At 36.9% G+C, this 22364-nt stretch overlaps 1 protein-coding gene across 1 annotated transcript in view; it reads left to right on the top strand.

Moving 5' to 3' along the window:
- TMC1 (transmembrane channel like 1) overlaps positions 1 to 22364 on the top strand; it is a 127168-nt gene that overhangs the window by 48286 nt on the left and 56518 nt on the right. The window contains exons 5-7 of the mRNA XM_057722167.1: positions 7865 to 7955; positions 9702 to 9783; positions 20441 to 20547. Of these exons, the coding sequence (XP_057578150.1) occupies positions 7865 to 7955; positions 9702 to 9783; positions 20441 to 20547 (280 nt within the window). The remainder of the gene's footprint in view (positions 1 to 7864; positions 7956 to 9701; positions 9784 to 20440; positions 20548 to 22364) is intronic.

Below are 22364 nucleotides of genomic sequence, written 5' to 3'. Positions count from 1 at the left end.
GTGTACTGCTGATGAAATGTTTAGAGGTCTTGGTGATCTCTCTCTCTCTCTCTCTACACACACACACACAATCACACACACATGCACAAATACATTTTTTAATCTGTGAAATCTGAGAAGTGGTGCTATTAAAAGGAAGCACACCAAAATAAGCCACATATATAGGCTAAGAGGTTATATGAATATACAGCAAACATTTTTGCTTGTTCTTTGTTGCTTGTTTTCAGATTGGTTACAGATATAAGATAAAGAGTGAGCTAGGGACTTGAAAAATAAAGTTATTCACCAAAATTAATTTATCAAGTTTCAAAATATGTAGAGTGTTGCCAATTCAAGGGGACACCAAAATAATCATATTTGATGGAGTAGCTTTTTAGCCCAACCCTCCAACAACTGGCTTGGCCATGTAAAAATCTCTTAAATTTACTAGTCTCAAGTAAAATTTGGTTTAGTTCTGAATTTGGTCCTCAACTTGTTGCATGTTGGAATCATTTAGGGACCTTAAAAAGTACTGATGCCTTTGAGCCACCCCTAGAGATTGTGACTTGAGTGGTCTAGGGATGGGGACACTTGGCCTTTGGAATTTTTAAAAGATCCCACAGGTGATTCTGAGGTGTAGGTAGTTTAGGAACCACAGCCGGACTATCACCTAATCTTCTTGTAGGTGTTCATTCATTCAGATAGCATTTGTTGAAACTCACCTCTGTGCCAGCTGCTCTATTAAATATTGGGAAATTAGTACAAAAGAGATGGACTTTGTTTTCAGGAAATCCCAGTGCAGTGGTCAAAATGGACCATGGGTTAACTACAATACATGAAGTAATTACTACATAAAGGGCAGAGGTTAAATCAGTCTGACCTGGAGCTGGAGGCGAGTGTTAGAAAGGAAAACCAGGAAAGACCTTATGGAGGAGCGCTAGTGTTGGCCTGGCTGTGGAACTGAAAATCAAAAAGAACAAAACAGGTGGAGAAGAGGAGAAGGGCATGCCAGAAAGAGAAAACAGCTTGTATAAAGGCATTAGAAATCAAGTTACATCCAGCCTCTCATTTCGTTTTCCTCTTATTCATCTTGCACATCATTGTTGCAACAGTTTTCATATAGCACACTGTACTGCACTTATCAGTTTTCTGCTAAAAAATGCTCATGGGTCCTTATTAACATCAGAATGAATTTTGCACTGCTTACCCTGGCATCGGGGCATGCCAGCTCCTCCTTTAAGCACTTAGACTGTTTTCTTCATCACCCACCTGAAGACCCCAGGTGCATTTCCATCTCTTCTCTGTTGCTCACACCATTTCCCTGGGCTATAATGTTCTTCCTGCAACGTTGACTATGTAGCTGAATGCTCCTTTTGTTCAGCGTTGCTTCTAACCACTCCACTCTCTCATCTGAATCTTCCAGCACTTAATTTTACTATTTACTCATTTAGTAGTAATAAGATGATGCCCTAAATATTTATCTCTGTCTTAGCTTTCTAATGGAATTAGAAATGCCTGACAGAAACACATAGAACCCCATTCTTTTTTTTTCTTCATATGGCACAGTGCTTTGAAACAAATAAAAATCTGTATTTTAGTACTGTAAACAAAACTATATGACAATATTATGTTTAGAAGATAGAGGAGCTAATTATTTGCATAGTTGCCCAGTCTTTGGCCATTGATACACACAATTTTTACATAGTTGTAAAGATAGTGTACAAATTGTTCTTTAAAATTTTATTCTCTGTATCATATATCAATACATTTCCCCAGAAAAATAATAAATATTTTTGAATAATAATCAAAAGTACCATTTACCCCCTGGTATATCAAGAACTGCTTTATGTTGTTTCAACTTTTATATGTCCTTATACCAATTCCATGAGGTAAATAATGATGTTATTCTAGGGGAACTGGAGATACTGAGCTCAATTCCTAGCTGAGCTGTGCCACTTACTTTTTGGGTTAATTTGGACATGTCTTTTACTGAGCTTATCCTCAGTTTCCTCAGCTCTGAAATGGGGATAATAATAGTTCCCACCTTGAAGGATTCGGTGGGAATTAAATGAGATGATGGACATAAATAGTGCCTGGCTTATGGCAAACATTCGATATGTTAGCTGTCATTGCTGTTACTGTTGCTGGTCACATTTTATAGGCGAGAAAGCTTGGGATCAATGACATCTCCCCAAGAGCACACAGCTAATATGTGACAGAGCCCGCTCCCAAATCTGTGTCTGAATTATAAGATACAGATAGCGTAATTGAATAGAATGTGGTCCTAGTCAAAGGAGAGAGCTCTCTTTTTGTCTCTTATCACAGACTCCCCAGCTGTCCAAGCATCCTGAGCTCTCTGCAACAGCACAGCATGGCTGGAGCGGGACTCAGGCTGGCACCCACTGTTGCTTCCTCCCTAGCAGCATCATAACTGGGGCTTCTGAGGCCAGACACCTGGGCCCTCTCATTAGGTCTCAAATGTAAGGCTGAATTCTCTCCTGCTCTTTTGGTAACAAGATCAATTCCCACTATTCTCACATCTCACTAGGGTTACAGTCTAAGGGGAAATGGACTGGCTGTTTGCAGGGTTTTGCCTGGAAGTATCTAGTCCTTTCTCAACTTTCTAATTTGGAGAGTCAGTATAAAAAATTTAAAGTCAGCCCTATAAGTACTATTGCTATTAATAATAGTTATTATTTATAGTGATTCTCCTGTTTACCATGGACACATGACATACATTATTACTAAACACATCACATACATTCTTTCCTATAAAACATACAACAACCCTATGAAATAGCTATTACTGTCTCTACTTTATAGATGAAGCAACTGAGTATCTTAACCATTACAACTACTGCCACCAGCATCCCCGCTATAAAAGCACGTTTTGAATCATCTGTTCCAGTATTAGGATCATTTAAAATAATTCTACTAGTCTAATTATGGAGTTATATTATCTAGAAAGGCCTATAATCCTTATTTTCAATCTCTCTGCATTAGAGTATATTCTTACCTCCTCAACTTTCTTTCAATACTCAGTAATATTTTAGGGAAAGTCAGAGTTGTGGCTTTTAGTCAATTTAAATTGGTCCTTTTTTTTTTTTTAATGGCAGTGCTTATTAGAAAAAGACCTTTCATTCTTCTGATCCCTTTACCAGGAAGTAGCATTCATGAGCACACGTTTTGATTACAGTTGCCTTAAAGACCAGTTTTGAAATGTCTTTCGTTTACTTGAGCAATAAGTTGGTTGCTCAATGATACTATCAAACTGAAAACAAGAGGAAAGAAAAGTCAACTTAACCTAACCCAGACGAGGAACATGTTTCCTGGGATGAGAATGTGTCAGAGGCAGCATAGCATGTCCTAACTCCCTTGTGTAATCAGGCTTGTATTGTGTTATGAGTAAATTATCTATTTTGTTAGTGAGGCCAAAGTGTGCTCCTTCAACTAACTGTGAAAGCATTCTTGAAAGTCCATGAAACCTTATTATTCTAATTACCAACACAAGGGGTTGATAAATGAATTATGAGGCCAGGTATTATTGTCATTAAATAGACCTTGCTCAATTATTTACCCCTGGGTCTGGGGTTACAGCTCAGAGAGCTGTGCATATTGTACCAGGGCTTTGAGCTCTGAGACCTAGTGACCAGATTACAGTCTTGGCAGGCAGCTTTTGTTGAATGCAGTTCAAGGGGATGGATGACACACATTTTTCAGTCAGATATTTGGGCAGTTTGAGGCCAATAGATATTCAAAGTTTATCCACAAAAACCTATTTCATTTTATCCAGGTAGAAAAATCCCTTTAAATTATCCAGATCAATACAAATGGGTAGAAAAAAGGATTTACTACAGGAAAAATATAAAGAAAATGCTTTTTCTGGGTTTTTTTTTTTTTTGTATTTTAGTTTTCAAAGACTCTACTCTTTGTTTTCTTGCATTCTGACATCTGTCATGGGTGCTTTAGTGTGATAAGTATCAGTCAGCGTTTATCTCCATATATAATAGTTTCTTTTCGTATCTTGTTTGTAACAACACAGTGAAAGATGTTGTCTTCTGGTTAAGAAATCTGTTATAAAGGAAGATGGGATTGGGTGATACTAGTTTTCTTCCCTTCTGAAATTATGCCAGCTCATTGTAAAGGTCAGTCCTGAAAATAGTGTTAAGGTATGTTCTTTCACTGAGCTCTTCCACCCCAGGGTCCCCTCTTCTAGTCCCGAAACGTGCAAGAGTGCTTATTTACATCCTAAAAGCATCAGATTAGGGGGATGAGGAGTCTGTTCTTGCTTAACAGTTCTTCTCTGCCCACCTCATACCCCTGGCTTTGTTTTAAAGTGGTCCCCGAGATTTCTGATGAGTTGAGTCTGGTAGTTATTTTGGCCGGGGTAGGCAGTGGAGAGCAGGAGGAGCTAGAATGGCTGGCCAGGGAGCCCTTAGGTATGAAACTTGGGGAAGATCTCTCGAAGAATGGAGGAGGGGGTAGGGCATTAGGGAAGAGAAGAAAGTCACACTTGCGATTATGTGGAGTAGCGTGAAGTCCAGACTTTCATTTGAAAACCGTCAGGATACGTATGTTGAGGGTGGGGTAGGGTAGTAATTAGAAGAGAAATATGAAACTATGCTTAGTATGAGGGAGAACTTGGCAATTTAAAAGACAAAAAATAAAAGCTTGTTTAGATTGCTCAAAGGAAAAGTGTATCCATAATAACTGACAAGAAACCTTATGAATGCCATGAAAATAAGTTTCTGTATTTGTTAAATGAATTTATAATTAATTTTGTGGTGACTTAAATTTGGTTATAACCCTGACTTCCCTCTCTCTCTTAAATCTTGCTGGTTTAATGTTCCTGTAACATATTATCAGCTCACAAAATTTAAAATCTTTTCAGAAAAATGGAGTAGAATAGCTATTTCTTTAAACTTCTGACTGCTTAGAGTGGTCATGTTTTCTAATTGGCCACTCAGCTAGAAAGTGATCTAATTCTAATAGGCCAAACTGATGTTCTTTAATTATCTGCTAAATATCAAGAGCAGTAGATATCCCCATAAAGTAGTCACTTTATTACATTTGAAAAACAAATTTTGATTTTACTACTAAGAAGAATTTTTGTTTCTCTGTTTCTATATGTTTACTATAATAGAGAATGAAGTGATAATTCCTATATATACTTGGTTTTATGAATCTCAAAATTCTTGATGCCAAATAATTACTGTAATATGATGTATGGGTTCCTAACAGTTACCACACTATGAAAAATTGGGTAATGAAAACTATAGGGCTTACAGGAAAAATGGGGATGGGGCACAATATTCAGAAACATCATCAGTGACACATTAAAAAAAGATAGAAATTTTTAAAAAATGGCAGCAACATTTGACACATGTTAAATGGTGGAGAAATACATAAACACTGCAATAAATATGGCAGTTTGCCTTAAAAAAGACCTGAAATTTGTTTGTGGAAATGACAAGATTGCAGTTTGTGAATTATTGTGAAGCATGCAAGGAGGGTCTGAATGGAGGTGGCTTTTCTAACACATGGGCTGCCATGAAGTAGTTGGTTGATGAGGTGTGCACATTTTGTGTATATACTGCTAGGTTAAGCTGGATGAATTTTTTTTGCATTCACCTAGTGTTTCTTGTAGATAAAAATCACACATAAGCAAACACAAAATTTGTGTTATGTTGCAATTGCTCTGTAATATAACAATAATGTTAGAACAGATTCTTTGTTTCAAAACAGGTGTTACAGTGGAATTGACAGTGTAATAATCCCTTCAACACATTCACACCTATGGTCTCACTTTATTCTCTCCACTGCCCCAGCAAGCAGGAAAGCAATTGCCCAATTTTTGTTTGTTGGTTTGAGAATCCTGACCTGTTAAAAGCTATACAGTAACTGAAGGAATCTGTGCCAGAACTTGCCAGGTGTGTGCAAGTCCTGAGCAAATGGGCTTTCCTCTCAAAAGCAGGATCTCCTCACCATGGGTACAGAGAATGACAGAAACATGGGCGAGATTATAGCGACAAACTGGGTTGGTTAGAACTCGAGGCTGGGTTAGAACTCAAGTCACTTGATTTTCAGTTTAGATCGGTTTATGAAGTGTCTGCTATGTACCACACTCCCTCCTGTCTTATCATCTCTATAACACAGAGTTAAAGCTTAACTGTGATATGTTTTTTTACTGTATGGATCTAAAAACCCTGCCATGAGAGCCCAGTTTATACTTGTTGATATGGCTTTATTGAACATTTTAGAATGTGTAGAATATTCTAGAAACTGTTTTTCAATTAATCTTCACAGCCCAAAAGTCATGTCAAATGTCAGAGTATTTGACAAGGCCAGCCTAATAACTCTTCTTCATTTCTAGGAAGCTGTCCTGTTAAGTTTCGGAGAAGGCTAAAGCAAAGGGTGCAATCCCAAAGTCTAGGAATGATTTTGCCTTCGAGCCTTCACTGATGTGGAAAGTGCAATTATTAGATACTTCCCTGTCTCTATCTATTCAAATTATGCCATTCAGGTCTATTTCAGGAGGTTTAAGTTTACTAAACACCTCCTATGGACAAAACAATGAGCAGTGCTGTGGGAGATACAAAAGGACAAGATATTTTCGCTGCCATCAAGGAAATGATGTGGGAAGTCTGTTTGATGACTGAAGAGAATCTTCTCTGTTGTGCTTGTGTTTTTGTGGCAGGTCATGTGTGGGTGCACATGTGCAGGTGAATAATGGGGCACCATTGTCTAGTTATCAGCTAAGATAGCAGACGTATTGTTTTGACCACTAGATCTTGTAAAATTATGAGTTTAGCACGATACTAAGCAACACAAAAAATCCTTCACCAACGTAAGGATGAAGTTTCATTTTTCACTTTTTAAAGAGTACTTTGTGTGTTAAGTTTATTTATTGTCATGTGTTGAAGGGTCTTGTCTGTAAAACCACATATTCCAGGGGCCACCCAATCGATGACAGCATTGTACCTGCAGAACCAATGTCCAGGTTTGGGTTATCCCTCAGTTCTCTTGGGTTGTGATTTTTATGGCCCCTGAGAGGTCAAGGCAAGCCTGGACTGCCTCTATTTTAAAAATTCTTTTTGTATCTCAAACAACAGTAGCAAAAATGACTAAAAATGTTACAAAAGTTGTACTATACTTAACATGTTCACTTTATCCATTTTGATGAATTAATGCTTTTTCACACATACACAAAGACACTAATGTGACTACTGTAAGTGTACAAATATTTGGGAATTATGTTAAAGTTCAAATTTGAAGCACTTTCGGAATGTGAGGCCAAAAAGTATTTCTTTTCTTTTCTGTCTCCCCTCAACCCCATTTGCTTTATGAAGAGTATAATTTTTCTGTTTTAAGTCATAATTGCTTTTATGAGATTAAATACCAGGTCAATAAGTGTGTTCTGTGTTAGTTTGTCCTAAACTCTCTGACCTGTTTTTTTTAAAAAGCAATACTTAAAAACGAATGAAAGAAAGTATTTTAAAATAAACATTCTGACTGCCAGAATCTGAAATAAACTTCAGATTCAATTTTATATGTGGTAGAAATGAGGACTAGAGTTCTCTCTTTTGACACTTAGCATAAATTCCTTGCTTTTCAATGACTCCAGCTGATTAATAAGTGAGACTAAAATATCTTATTCTTCCTGGCCAGAATTAAAAAACTTAAACACCTGGACAGATTTTAAAACTTAAACATTTATTACAAGTCCCAAGGTTATGAAATTCAGCTTACATTCACTTGTTAAGGGTTTAAAAGGGTCTAGAAGAAATAAGGCAGTAGACCTAATAAAATTAAATATCCACTACCTTTATACTGTATTAATCTCAACCCACCACCACCCACCCCTTATTTTGTTTTATTTTCTTAGGGAAGCAAAAAAATTTGTGAGTGAAAATGAAGGGGCTCTTGGGAAAGGAAAAGGAAAACGGTGGTTTGCATTTAAGATGATGATGGCCAAGGTAAGTACTTTCATAGCTCAGTTTGATGGATTCCATATATGCTCAGTGGAAGCCATATTGTCCCCAGGGAGTGGTAAAATTGGTTCTGTTCTGAGAGAGTGAAAAAAATCTTGTACCTTATGTGTATACATAGGTACATATACGGTAGATAAAGAGTATTCTGTGTTATGGAAATTTGGAGAAAGGGGTGATTCAGAAAAAAAAAAAGTTGTTCTAAAAGGCTCTTTAAAGGAGTTAAAATGAAAAAAATAAGTTGAGAAACACTGATTTATGGCAAAAGACTGACTTGTGTGATTTTATCACTTCTGAGTGTAAAAGGTTGTGCCCCTTTTATTTTCATTCCCTGGGAGTTAAGGGGTTCTGGGTCAAGGTTTCTTTCTCAAAATGTCTACAAGTTACAGGGCCATATACCTCTTCTCTACCAGGAACATCAACTATAAATTGGATAGTAAAAAAGAAAAAACAAGTGATATGCCAATATAAATATAGATTTTTGGAAAAGGTAGAAAAGAAACTAATATTTATTTAGCACTTACTGTGTGCCAAGCACTGAATTAAATCCTTCCATAAAAATTGAATCCTTATACAAAAATCCTTCCATGTTTAATAGTCACAGCAAAGTAGCTATATAGGTGTTATTATCTCCTTTTTACAAGTGTTGTACCACCTGAGGCTATATTCCCATAAAGATGGAGTTTTGTGACTAAAGTTCATATATCTTAATTATGAAATATATAGATAGATCTATAATATATATTTATATGTCATATATCATAGATTAGTTTTGTCTCTTTTACAATTTAAATAAATGGAATCATATAGTCTGTGCTTTTGTTTCTGGCTTCTTTGATGCAATGTTATTTTCATGAGAAACGTTCATGTTGTGGGAGCTATAGTTCATTTTTATTTATATGTTGTATTCCATCGTACAAAGATGCTGTAATTTATTTATCCCTTCTATTATAGATTAATATTTGGGTTGTTTCTGGTTTAGGTAATCTTTTGCACTTCAGACTTGTCTCAAATCTGATTTAGGTTCCATATGCCTGTCTAGCTCACACATTATCCCAGCACAATCTGTATGTATGCAAGGTTATCTGCTCCATTCTCATTCTCCTTCTTAGCGGTCCTCTTAATTATGGGTAACCCAACATTGTTGGGTAAAATGGAAGGAAGATCTTTTATAAAAACTACTTTATGATTTTTTTCTTCTTCCCTTTCCTATAACAGCATGCCTTTCAATTTAGCCAACTGTTCTACCGCTACCAAAGTGAAAAGTCATAGCACTTACCATCCTGTATAGAAATTACCTGTTTATGTACAGTGTACTTGACCCAGAAGCCCTTCAAGGCAGGAATGATGTCTTATTAATATTTCCTTAATTTCTTCATGCAATGAATACTTAATTAAACACACACCATTTGCTGATCATCTTATTAGGTGCTAACTCAGTCCCTGCTCTCTTATTGTGTGATAGAAATAAACAGATCTTTCTCAGTGGTCAGCATATTTTCTGTAAAACAGAGAGTCAGTAAACTTTTTTTTTAATCAAATTGGTCAAGGGATAGGTGGGGAACAGAGAGACAAGTGAAACCTAGTGTCTTCACTTTTTACGAAAAGCAATATGTGATGCCAGAGAGATCTTTCCAAGCTCATTGTCATGAGATATTTTGGGATGAGTGTAGGGGATAAACATCTTAACAAACAAGCGGTTGAGCTTTACTGTTGTACTTGGCTTCTTTTCAGAAATGGGCAAAATTTCTCCGTGATTTTGAGAACTTCAAAGCTGCTTGTATCCCGTGGGAAAATAAAATCAAGGCAATTGAAAGTAAGTGCTCACTCGATCTCATTAGATGGGGAATGCTGTCCTAGATAAATGTATCATAAGCTTATCAGATGCCTTTCTCAGTTTCTGTACTATTGGAAAAATTAAAAACAAGAAAACAAAGACATTTTTATGTCCTTATTGCTCTCTGTGAAGATTTGCTAGCATTTACCAATTACAGTCCTGGAGACCCTATTCTCCTTTCCTACAATAGACCAAAATATTCTCACTTTGACCTTGTTTTTTCTTCTACACATGGAAGTCAGTATTGTGCACAACGACAGTGAGTCATATCATTGGGAAGGCGGAGATTTTATTTTGGCGAGGAATATAACACTGAAAATAGATATTTGAAATATTATAAATCATAGGTATGAAGTTTCAATGGAGTTTTTTTCCCCATTATGAACATGTTATTGATTACTACAATTTTTTGAAAATTCTTCCTTCATTAAATTGCCTTGGTACCTTAGTCAAAAATCTGTTGGAAGTACAGTGACCCTTGAACAGTGCAGGGAGTTATAGCTGTTGACTCCCGAGTAGTCAGAAATCTACATATAACTTAATATAGGCCCTCTATATCCGTGGCTCTGCCCTCTTTGGTTTCAATCAATTTCTGATCTTGTAGTACTGTGATAGTGTTTTTTTGGAAAACATGCACATATAAGTGAATCAACAGAGCTTAAACCCATGTTGTTCAAAGGTTAACTGTACTCCTGTAGTGCTATTTCTGGTTTCCTAACTCTGTTCCATTGGTCTGTGTGTCTGTCACTCAGCAAACCCCACACAGCCTTGATTACTGTCACTGTATCATAAATCTCATTATCATGTGGAGTGATTCCAACCACTTCGGTATTTTTCAGATATATCAACTCTTCTATTTCTTTTGCCTGTCTATATTTATTTAAGAAAAATCTTGTTTGTATCTTCAAAAAGTTTGATTTGAAATGCATTAAACCAGTATGTCAGTTTGAAAAAAAAAAGAAATATTATAAGTTAACTAAATTTCAATTTTAAAAAACTAATATACAAATATCAAGAAAAAGAAAATATATATTCACTTGGATGTTAGTAATCAAAATGAGCAATGTCTAAAAACAGTGAAGAAATCTTAAAGCATCATTTTCAAAGCTTTGAAACAGAATGAGCAATAATCATCCAGGAACTCGCTATCTGAGTATCATATTGTGCCTTCATTTTGTACAATATTCATAGTGTACAGAGAAGGCAGTAGAATATACCCAATCAAAAACCTATTTAGTATAGTGCTCTAGGCTTAGAATAAGGCAAATAAAAATTCTAAAGTATTGTAAATATGACAGTATGTCATTTTTAAAATAGTGAAGAATATAAAGAAAAAGGGATAACATTCAAAATACTTTTGTGCATAATCTTTCCACATTTCTGATTTCTAATAGTTTTGACTAGGATCTGATTTTCCTCCATGCCCCTCCAGATGACGGGGCAGATTTTCCTGCTGGCTAAATGTGGTGTTGCCTAATTAAAATGGAGTCACCATAGGGAGATAACACAGTTGTTGCATTTCACTGACAAGATTGGGCACATTTTAGGAGTGACTATCCCTCAGTCCTCTGTCTCTCATTTTCAAATGGCAATGAATTAAAATACATCAACTCATTAATAGAACTTCCTCCCACATATTTCTGTACCATCCCTTTCTTGTTTTATTTTCCTCCTCAACACTTATCACTATCTAAACTGTATTTTTAATTTAATTTAAAAATAAATTATTAAATAAATAATAAATAGAATAACTAAATTAAAAACACAGTAATTTCATTTCATTTCATTTTGTGTTCATTTCTTCCCAGAGACATAAAGGCAGAGATTTTGTTTTGTTCACTCCTGGATCCCCAGACCTAGAACTTGCTTGGCCCAATGAATATGTGCTGAATAAAAGTAAATAGCAGACATTTTCCAAATGTCTACCATTCTAGGAAATGGAAAAAAGAAATTTAGACATGTCAAAAAAAGAATAGACATGAAATTCTTAAGTTTTAACTGTGCAGCTAAAATATGGCATTGAAAGGCATTGCAAAACAGAAGGCCCTTTCAAGCATAAATTTATTTGTTTATTTATTTATTTATTTATTTATTGGCTGTGTTGGGTCTTTTTTGCTGTGCGCAGGCTTTCTTTAGTTGCAGTGAGGCGGGGCTACTCTTCGTTGTGGTGTGCGGGCTCCTCATTGCCGTGGCTTCTCTTGTTGTGGAGCACAGGTTCTAGGCGCGTGGGCTTCAGTAGGTGCAGCACACGGGCTCAACAGTTGTGGCTCATGGGCTCTAAAGCACAGGCTCAAAAGTTGTGGTGCATGGGCTTAGTTGCTCCACGGCATGTGGGATCTTCCTGGAGCAGGGATCGAACCCGTGTCCCCTGCATTGACGGGTGGATTCTCAACCACTGTGCCACCTAGGAAGCCCCCTGATATAATTTGTATGGAAAGAACTCTGGATTTGGTTCTTGCTTTGCTACAAATTTGCTGTTTGACTCGGAGCCAGCCCTTTAATCCCTCTGGGCCTCAGTCTACTTGTTTATGAAATGATAAGGATGAATCTTGATCAGTTATGAGATGTATCCCAAGAAATTTGTTATTAATGATAGTTAAAATATATACATGTGCAAATTATTTATTTTTGAAGTACACTAGAGCAGGTTCCAGTCTATCTCAATAGTAATGTCACACTCACTTGTGTTGCAATATCCTATCTTGAGTGGGAAGGAAACAGATGGAATTATTTTTATTGCCAGAAATTGTACATAGGAATGAGTCACACATATGACCATAATTTATTATGTGTGTCACAGCGGGAAAGCTACTCAATAATACTTTCAGTCATCTTCCCTCCTTCCCTCTTCCCTCCGAAAACTTGGAGCAGTCAACCTGGACAATTCAAACAAATGTAGATTATTTTCCACATTTATTATTTGATTAGGTCATCCTGATTTTTTTCACCTTTCATGGTGCTTTTTTTTTTTTAATTAATTAATTAATTTTATTGGCTGCATTGGGTCTCTTTTTTTGCTGTGCGTGGGCTTTCCTTTAGTTGCGGTGAGTGGGGGCTACTCTTCATTGTGGTGCGCAGGCTCCTCATTGCCGTGGCTTCTCTTGTTGCAGAGCATGGGTTCTAGGCGTGTGGGCTTCAGTAGTTGCAGCACATGGGCTCAATAGTTGTGGCTCACAGGCTTTAAAGCACAGGCTCAATAGTTGTGGCGCACGGGCTTAGTTGCTCTGCGGCATGTGGGATCTTCCTGGAACAGGGATTGAACCCGTGTCCCCTGCATTGGCAGGTGGATTCTTAACCACTGCACCACCTAGGAAGCCCTCATGGTGCTTTGTTGCCTAACTGTGGAGAATTGACCCTTATTTTCCATTTATCAACAATGACCATTAACAACCATTTATTGCGTGCCACTCAGACACCCTGCAAATATTTCATTTAATCTTTAACGTGCCTGCAATGTACATTTAAGTTTCTATTTTAGAGTTGTTGTCAAATAACTGTCCCAGAATTAGTTAGTAGAGGAACCAAGATAACAGGTGAAGTCTGTCTGGGGCCAGAGCTTCCCCCTTTCTCAGTGTAGTATGCTGATTTTTACTTTGAAGAAGATTTTATAAACTTTTTCTTTTGCACCAGATCCTAGAAAAGATTAGACCAGGACAATGGCATAATAAGTAGTTGATAGTTATGCTATTTGGGGAATTATTTCACATTTTTTCATGTATTTATTTTTTAATGAGTTATTTATTTAATTGTGTATTTCATATTCTATAAGATACTTAATCCATTAAGATCTTAATGATAAAGGAAGGGAGGGAATATGGGGATATGTGTATAAAAACAGTTGATTGAACCTGGTGTACCCCCCCAAAAAAAAAAAAATAAAATAATAAAAAAAAAAAAAGATCTTAATGATAATCATAAATGCACCATATACTTTTGGGCTATAGCATCAGTTGAAAAGTATGAAACCTATCTAAGAGTAAGTTAGCAAAATCTTTGGGTTGGACTAACCATCTCAGAAAGTACCTTCCCACAGATAGGGAAAGTGTGTGCCTGTGATGGTCTTTGAAGCTGAACTGAATGAAAAGTGGGAAGAAATGGGACATGCAATCAGTTTATGAAAGGTTGAGATCTTTTTTCCCCTTTCTGGCTCTATGGTTAGGGCAATCCTTTCATATTTAGGGCTATTTCCACATTTGGATTTTTCACAAAAGTTAGTTATAGTCAGTTTGAGATGTATATGTAAGCATGTAAAATTCTTTATACTTTTAAGTTATAAATTATTGAAACAGTTAAATGGAAAATAGACTTATACTAAGAGAGGCCTGAATAATTTACTTTCTCTGCAAATTTTTTTTCAGAAAAAAGTAGGCTAAGCATGTACCCTATGTACAAAATCTATACTTTATATTATAAAACTAATATACATGCTTTTAAAGAAATGGCCATTTAATCTTATAAAAGTTTCAGAAATGTCATTATATTCCTTTTCAAGGTCAGAATCATTTAACATAATATCTCATTTAATATTCTGAATAAGCTTGATGTGATTGATTAATTGATTGAGCAAATACTCACTTACTGAGTGCCTACCATTTATTATGTTTCTAGGCACTGGGGATGCAATACTGATAAAGACAGGCAAGGGTCGATCTTACGTTAAATTGTGTTCATATGTGTGGGTGGGTGGAGAGACAATTCATAAAATATAAGCTAATAAATAATGGAGATGATTATGGATTGTGGTAAGTGGCAAAGATAAACTCTCTCTTTGTGCTCCCCTCCCAAAAGTCTTTCTAATCCACCATGCTCTCACTCACGGTTCCACCTCTAAGTAAATACTGAACAAATATTTTCTAAATCTGGTCTTAAAGGAGTCCCAAATTACCAGCCCTCATTAAGTTTCCACAAAACTCTGTCCAGTACTTGGCAGAATCACAGGAGGAACTCAAGTTAAGTCTAAAACTCATGCTGTTTCCATTTTGATTCCAGTAGGACATGGGTCCCTAGGCTAGCGTGGACCAGGTACTCACCTGATGACTCCTAACATTTTTTAATATAAAAAATAGGTTTGATAATTCTTGCCATGGAGGAATTCTGTGAAGTTCTACATCACATGATAATGCTGTGGAATTTTACTGTTATGCCAGCTTTGTAAAAGGGTGCTTCCTAAAACCCCATGGTTACCAGCAGAGATGTACCTTATTAACCACATTGCATTGCATATTTTGCTCAAGAAGCTGGACATTTGTACTCCCAGGAGTACAAATATAATATATACCTACTGTGACTCCAGAATTACTATTAAAACCATGGATTAAATCATTGAATGTCTTTCAAGCTGGAGATTACGAGTCTTTCTAAGAATTAAAACCTGCTTCTTCCTAATGATAAATTACAGCATTAAAGGTGTGATAGACGTCTTTTTTTTAAGACCAGAAATGATTTTAGAGAGACAACCTTAAGCACAGAGTTGAAACTTCATGTTTCCCTGCTGGCCTAAAGGCTCCAGAAAATATAAATTAAATTCGCCACATTTAATTCCCTATCCCTGGACCAGTTTGAAAGCAACTGTGCTTTGAATCCTAGCCTAACAAGATGGTATTTATATTGTACTTTACAGCAGGTGATTTAATTGGTCTTTTCCCATTTAGAAATGCTCATATTTATCTGCTTGTCTTATTACCCATCTGCTCAAGAGGAAATTATACATGATGGCAGACTACAAATTACTCTGCCTTAATAATAAATAACCAGAGGGAGATATGAAACTTTAACATTAATCTAAAAGAAATACAAGAAAATTCAGGAATAAGAATATTGCATAAGCTTTAGGCCTCATTTTAATAAATACCAAAGACTGTTTTAATATATTAATAATTTACTAAGGAAATAGTGTTTATTAGTTAAATTAAAGAGAAAAGGAATTTGTCATTTATGGCACAATCCAAATTTGTGAACTTACTGGCCTTAGCTGATGGATAGTATCTGTATCTGTTCTTTCACACACACACATTCATTGCATATTTATTCTATATAGCATGGTTTTTTTAATGAATTTAACTATGATTATACTTGAGAAGCAATATAGCACTGTGGTTAAGAGAAATCTAGATTGGAGTCAGACACCTATAGATCAAGACTATCTGATTTAGAACTCTGGCTCCATCATTTACTACCTATGTAACTATCAATATATATGTAACCCTGGCTCCATCATTTACCAGGTGTGTGACCTATGGAATTTAGTCTCTGTAAAATGGGAGTACAATAGATTCCCCTGGCAGGAATTTGATGATGATTAAATGAATTAATATACAGAGATCAAATAGGTATCTGGAACAAAGAGTCATTAAATTTTAGCTATTATTATTAATCAAGTCTTGGATTCATCAACTGCTGTGTTTAAGTTTTTGATTCCCCATCCACACAGTGAGACTAATAATTCTTAACCTTACCAGGTTGTCGAGGTAGTAAAATGCATTGATGCTGGTCAAGTTCTTAGTATATGTAATTGACCATCAAAATATATTAGCTAGTATTATTATTATTCCTCATTATTGTTCCTTACAAGAATGAATCAGTTTTATTTGAGAGACTAAGCACATGGAAATGACTGTTCTTTTTAATTATGCTCTTTTAGCTACACTGTAGAAAGGTTTCTTTTTTTTAGAAAGTGCCTGTTTCAGTCAACAATCTCTGGGAGGATAGAACCGCTAGGATAAATGAACATGAAGAGGGAAAATGTCTTCTTTTTCATTTTTGTGTTGAGAAAGGGAAAGGGCATATGGAGCTTTGATGTCAACTGGTTGATTCGTTTTCTCTCCTTTATGATCTTTGATATTTGTTTTGTTACTATTCTTTCCTCCTCTGCCACTGCTAGGTGTCATGCAGAAGGAACATTGTCTTCTGGATTCCTTGGTCTCTTTGACCTATGTCTAGGTCTTTCCTACAGTCACTCTGGTTTTAATGAAATCTGTTTTCCTGCAATTCATCTTCTTTATACTTAGGATTTTGTAAAGAAAAGCCTTAGCTATCACTTCTCTACCTCCAAATAAAATTGTTGTGAAGTCACTCTCAAATCTAAAAACTGGAGTTTGGAAGCTTGGGAGTCAACTTTTTCACCCATAATAAATATGGATTATATATAGGGTAGGGGTTACTTTCTGAAACTTTTTTTTTATTGGAGTATGTTGCTTTTCAATGTTGTGTTAGTTTCTGCTATACAGCAAAGTGAATCAGTTATATGTATACCTATATCCCTTCCTTTTTGGATTTTTACCAAGTGAAGTAATGCAAAAAGAGAAAAACAAATATCGTATATTAACGCATATATGTGGAATATGGAAAAATGGTACAGATGAACCTACTTGCAAAGCAGAAATAGAGACACAGATGTAGAGAACAAATGTATGAACACCAAGGAGGGGAAGGGAGGTGGGATAAATTGAGAGATTGGGATTGACATATATACACTACTATGTATAAAATAGATAACTAATGAGAACCTGCTGTAAAGAACAGGGAACTCTACTCAATACTCTGTGGTGACCTTAATGGGAAGGAAATCGAAAAAGGGGGGAATATATGTATACATATAGCTGAAACATTTTAATTTGTTTCTCTTTTTTGCTTCTAGCTATATTTACACTGTACCCTCATTTTGCCAGGGGTTATGTATGGGGGACTGGGAGAGGGTGGGCCATGGTGCTAATTTGAAGAGCAAAAGTGTAAAAAGCCAGTAAGGAAGGAAGGAAAGAAGGATGGAGGGAGGGAAAGAGGGAGGGAGGAAGGGAGGGAAGGGTGGGTCAGTATCCTGTGCTTGGAACTCTGTACCAGAGGGTTTCAAGTGTGTTTCCAGGGAAAAGCTTGCCCTGGGTACCTAGAGACAAATGTTCTCCTCCAGTTAATGAGTAACTGTAATGACTAACAAGCTGGAAGTCCACTGCCTTCAATAAAACATGACGAGTGAACCTGGCTGAGGCAGCCCTCAGGTAGTTGATACCAGAGAACATAGATAACAGCCATGAAATGATAGGAAATCACTGGGAGCCAGGTGGATGATCAGATGTCCTAGGAGGGGAGGATCTGCTTCAGCATTTCTGCAGACAGACAGGTGCATCTGGTCGCAACACCTGGTGGGGGGGGGCGTGTTTATCAGCATCACACACTTTTAGAGATCTTGTAGAACTCTGTACCCCTCTACAAAGTGAAATGAATCCAAATACTCAGACTTAAAAATAATTGATTTCAAAGTGTCCAATTAGACATTGAATTCCTTTTAAGTTTCTATAAAAACTACCATAGTGTTATGAGAATAGGTAAGATGGTGCCTAAAGAGTAGACTAAGTTCTGGAAATAGAGGTCTGACTTTTATGTGAGCTTGGCCTCATCTTAGTAAGCAGATGCTGAAATTTGCTCCTCATGAACCTCCCTCCTTCTGTAAAAAAGCTTCCCCATTGGTAATGCTGCAAAGCTAGAGGCCTCAAGAAAACCAATGGTCCCCAGGAGGTGTTTTGCTGAATGAGTCAGGACAAAGGACCTGATGCAGTAGTAGCTGAGAATGTTCACTGATTCTTCTTGGGCAACTGAAAATGAAAATTGGGAAAACTGGGAAAACTAGATTCAACTTGATGTTGAATCTTAAGTGTTATCAAAAAATCCTGGCTTTTGTTAATCTATGAAATCTCAACCTAAGATTCAAATTCCAGTGTTTTCTTCCTCTTCCATTCTCTGATTTAAGAGAATGCTTTGGTTTTTTTTTTTTTTTTTTCTCAGTCTGTAAGAATTGGACAGATCCCTTCACTCTCCCTGGGGTGAGTGTGAGTTGACAGCACATTCTTGCCTATCCCCTCCAAATTCATTCCCCAAACCTGAAGTGAGTGCTTACAGGTTAAGTTCCCCCTGCCCTACCCCCACTGCTTAACACCTACCAATGACTTTTCATCACATTTAAAATAAAATTCACACTTTTTACCTTTCCTTGAAAGGCCCTACGCTCTGTGGTTTGGTATCTTTCTTCACCCTCATCCATCACCAGTTTCCTTTGTCCATTGTGGTCCAACCAGACAGCCCTTAGGTTTGTTCCTCAATTGTCCTGAGCTCTAGCTTCCCTCACAATATTTGTTCCTGCTCTTTCCTGTGCTTGAGCTTTGGGCATTGCTGCCTGTTCCTTCAGCTTCAGATCTCTGCTCAAATGTTGCCTTCTCTGATATACATTCCTTGACAAGCCAATCTAAAGCAACCCCTCTCAATATTTTACCTTCTTCCCTCTAGGACCGATCTGGCTAAATTATTATATGTGCTTTTATAATAATATGATTATATGTAATCTACATATTATGTATAATATATTAATACATATATCATATATATGATACATACCTATATGATATATATCATACATAATATATGTATATACTATGTAATACACATATACATGTAATAGTATGTAATATTGCATATATCAAACATACATATCATGTAATGTAATATATTATGATAAATGTATTTTCTTTTTAAATTATTGCATATTTGTTGTTTCCATACCTCACTAAAATGTAAGTTGTATTAGGGCAGCAACTGTGTCTCTGATACCGTGTTTCGCATATGAGATAACTCCTGACAGAAGACAAATATGTGAAGAGTAAATGAATGGACTTCAGCTTCTATACTACCCATGAAACGCCATTTACACAGGAGAACAGCACAGGCTGGTCTATAGGATAACTGTCCGTAACAGATGTGATAAACTTTTTTGAGAAGAACATTGTTGCTTGAGAAAAGGAGGAAGAAGTTCAGTAACTATCAATATAATCATAATGATAGCTACTACTGGCCAGGCCTTGCAGTAACTGTAGTAGGGAAGAACCTTTGTATTCTATTATATCAGTCACTGAAGGGATGTTGTCTATAAGCTTAGATTATACATGGCCCATTTTTGGGAACCCTGCCTTTCAGGCAATGAGCATTAAGCTAAAATACCTTTGTTTAGCTCATGGGAAACATCCTAACCAGGCCCACCTGTGAATGACTGCAGGAAGGAAGAAATTAACACATCCCCTCTGGAGGCTGGCCGGAACCAGGAAATGTTTGACTTTACTCCCTCCCCTTGTAGTATAAAAGAAGCCTGAGTTCTAACTCAGGCAAGACGGTTCCTTGGGGCATGACTTCACCATCGTCTTGGTCTGCCGGCTTTCCGAATAAAATTGTTATTCTTTGTCCCAACAACTCACCTCTTGATTTGCTGGCCTGTCATGTGGCGAGTGATATGAGCTTAGACTCAGTAACATAACCACTTTATATACATTTGCTCACTTAACTGTGTTAACTCAAAGAATAAGATGGGTTCTTCAAATAGCAATCCTAGCTGCCAAGCAAAAGGCAGCTTTGTCTTGGATAGACTCTAAATATATAGTCATTGTGCAGAGTGACACTGTAGTCATTGTACACAACTACATCTACTTCCATCATGTTAACATTTTCTCCTTTTGGATAGAAAAAAAAAATGCTAGAGCCTGTAAAAGTGAAAAGAACTTATTTTGTGTGATGCAATGAGAAAACTTATTTTGGAAGGCACCAAGACATGGCTTTTGTCGTGTTTTGTCTTGACTCTCTTTCAAACTTCGCTTTTGAATAGGTCAGTTTGGCTCCTCGGTGGCCTCATACTTCCTCTTCTTGAGGTGGATGTACGGAGTAAATATGGTTCTGTTTATCCTGACATTCAGCCTCATCATGTTGCCAGAGGTAAGATTCTGACTTCCAGTTTACAAAACATGCTGAAACAAGCTTCTTATGCAACCACTCTACTAAAACTCTTTTCTTTAAGAGTAGAATGACTATCTAGCTACCTATGCTCTTAGAGTCATAGTATTTGTAACAAGGTTAACCTTCAAAATGGTGTCCATGAGCCAGAAGTCCTAATCCTTCTCCAAAGGGTATGTGAGCCTCCTGAAATCATATATAAAATGTGTGTATTGTGTATGTTGGAACGAACATTCCTCTGTGGAAAGATTCATAGATTCTATCAGATTCCCAAGGTGGTTCCTGTGCCCAAATATTAATTGCTCAGGAGAAAGATTTTGACACCTTGTGAGTTCACATATTTATTTTGCCAAGTTTGCTTTGAAAGAGATATTGCTTAACGCAACTCAGGGCATCCAACTTTTCTATCTGAAGAAACACAAAGTGAGGAAATTTTTCCAGGTGTAAAATAAGATTACTGCCCCCCACCCCTTACTCCCAATCTGTGGGTCTCTTAGGACCAAGGTCAGTGAGGAGAGTAAAACAGATAGTGGGTCTAGATTGAAGAAGACAAAGCCCTGTGCTGGGTGGGGGGGTGGGGGGGGGTAGATATTCAATTATCTAAGACCAAGAAGCAAGACTGAGGCTGTGGACTTACCCATAAGAAGTTAAATGACTCTGACTTCTTTGGATCCTTATCATACAGAAGTTGGGAGGCTTTATTTAACTTACAAAGGATCTTTCCAGGTATTGGTATTTCAAAGCCAATTTGTTCAATACAGCATTGGCAACAGCCAAAACTAATTGTTTTGAGTGACTTTTTATCCTCATGCTTTCAAATCAGGGTCAGCTTTTGTATGGAGCCTCCCCACAAGCATAATACTAATAGTGCCTTACATGCATGATGTTTCAGCTTTTAATAGTGCAAAGCACTTTCACTTCTTTTACTTACTGAGCCTCACAACAAATTTATAAAGTAGACTATAGAAGAGTTTTTCTTTCTCCATTTTAAAAACGTGGAAACTGAGTCACATAATGCTTATTGGACTTAGCTAATACCACAGAGTGAGGGTTTTCTTTGTTTTCTAAAGCTGATCTGGGATGAGGACCCACGATCCTTCTTTTGTAACAAGATTTTGCACCATACGTTGCTAGTTTTCTAACCTTGAGATAATTCTGGGGGTTCTATGGCTATCTGGCTCATAAAAGACAGTGGACATAGATCTGAAGTCCTAATACTTCTAAGGTCATAAGTATAGTTCATCTCCAAAGCAAAAACCTTCAAGCAATGCAGCAGAAGGTATGTATTTCATCTCTTTCAAATTAACCAACTTTGTTTTCTCTCATCTCTCTAAGGAAACCCGAAACTCCATCACCAGCTTCTATGATGCCCCTCAGTGTCCGATGCAGGGTATACACAGAGTTTTATCAGCTGCATTTACTCTCCCCTCTAAACATGTGGAGGAAATGAGCGGTTGTAGCTAATCCATTCCAACTTTTGTAAATTGTGGGACGCCTAATATGTTGTGGAGCGAGCTAATATGTGTTCTATTAGATGTATTCCTAGAACTAGGAAGTGTATCGGTTTTGGATGCTTTTTACAGGTTGTGTTAGATGTTGAGGGGCATCCTATTTTCTGGGCATTGATTACAATTCCAGCAAATGAACAAGAGGATGGGCTCCCTGCATGCTAACTTTACAGAACCAACAGAGGGCAAGATGGGTCACCTCCTGGCAACATTGCTACATTTTTCAGGCGCCTCCACCCAGCAGCCTCACTAAGTATTCCTCTGATGCATTTGCCCTTTTGCCCAAAGTTC

This window comes from Hippopotamus amphibius, chromosome 2, assembly GCF_030028045.1.
Source record: "Hippopotamus amphibius kiboko isolate mHipAmp2 chromosome 2, mHipAmp2.hap2, whole genome shotgun sequence".
Taxonomy (NCBI): domain Eukaryota; kingdom Metazoa; phylum Chordata; class Mammalia; order Artiodactyla; family Hippopotamidae; genus Hippopotamus; species Hippopotamus amphibius.
The sequence above is the reverse complement of the archived record's forward strand: the minus strand, read 5'-3'. Positions and strand labels throughout refer to the sequence as shown.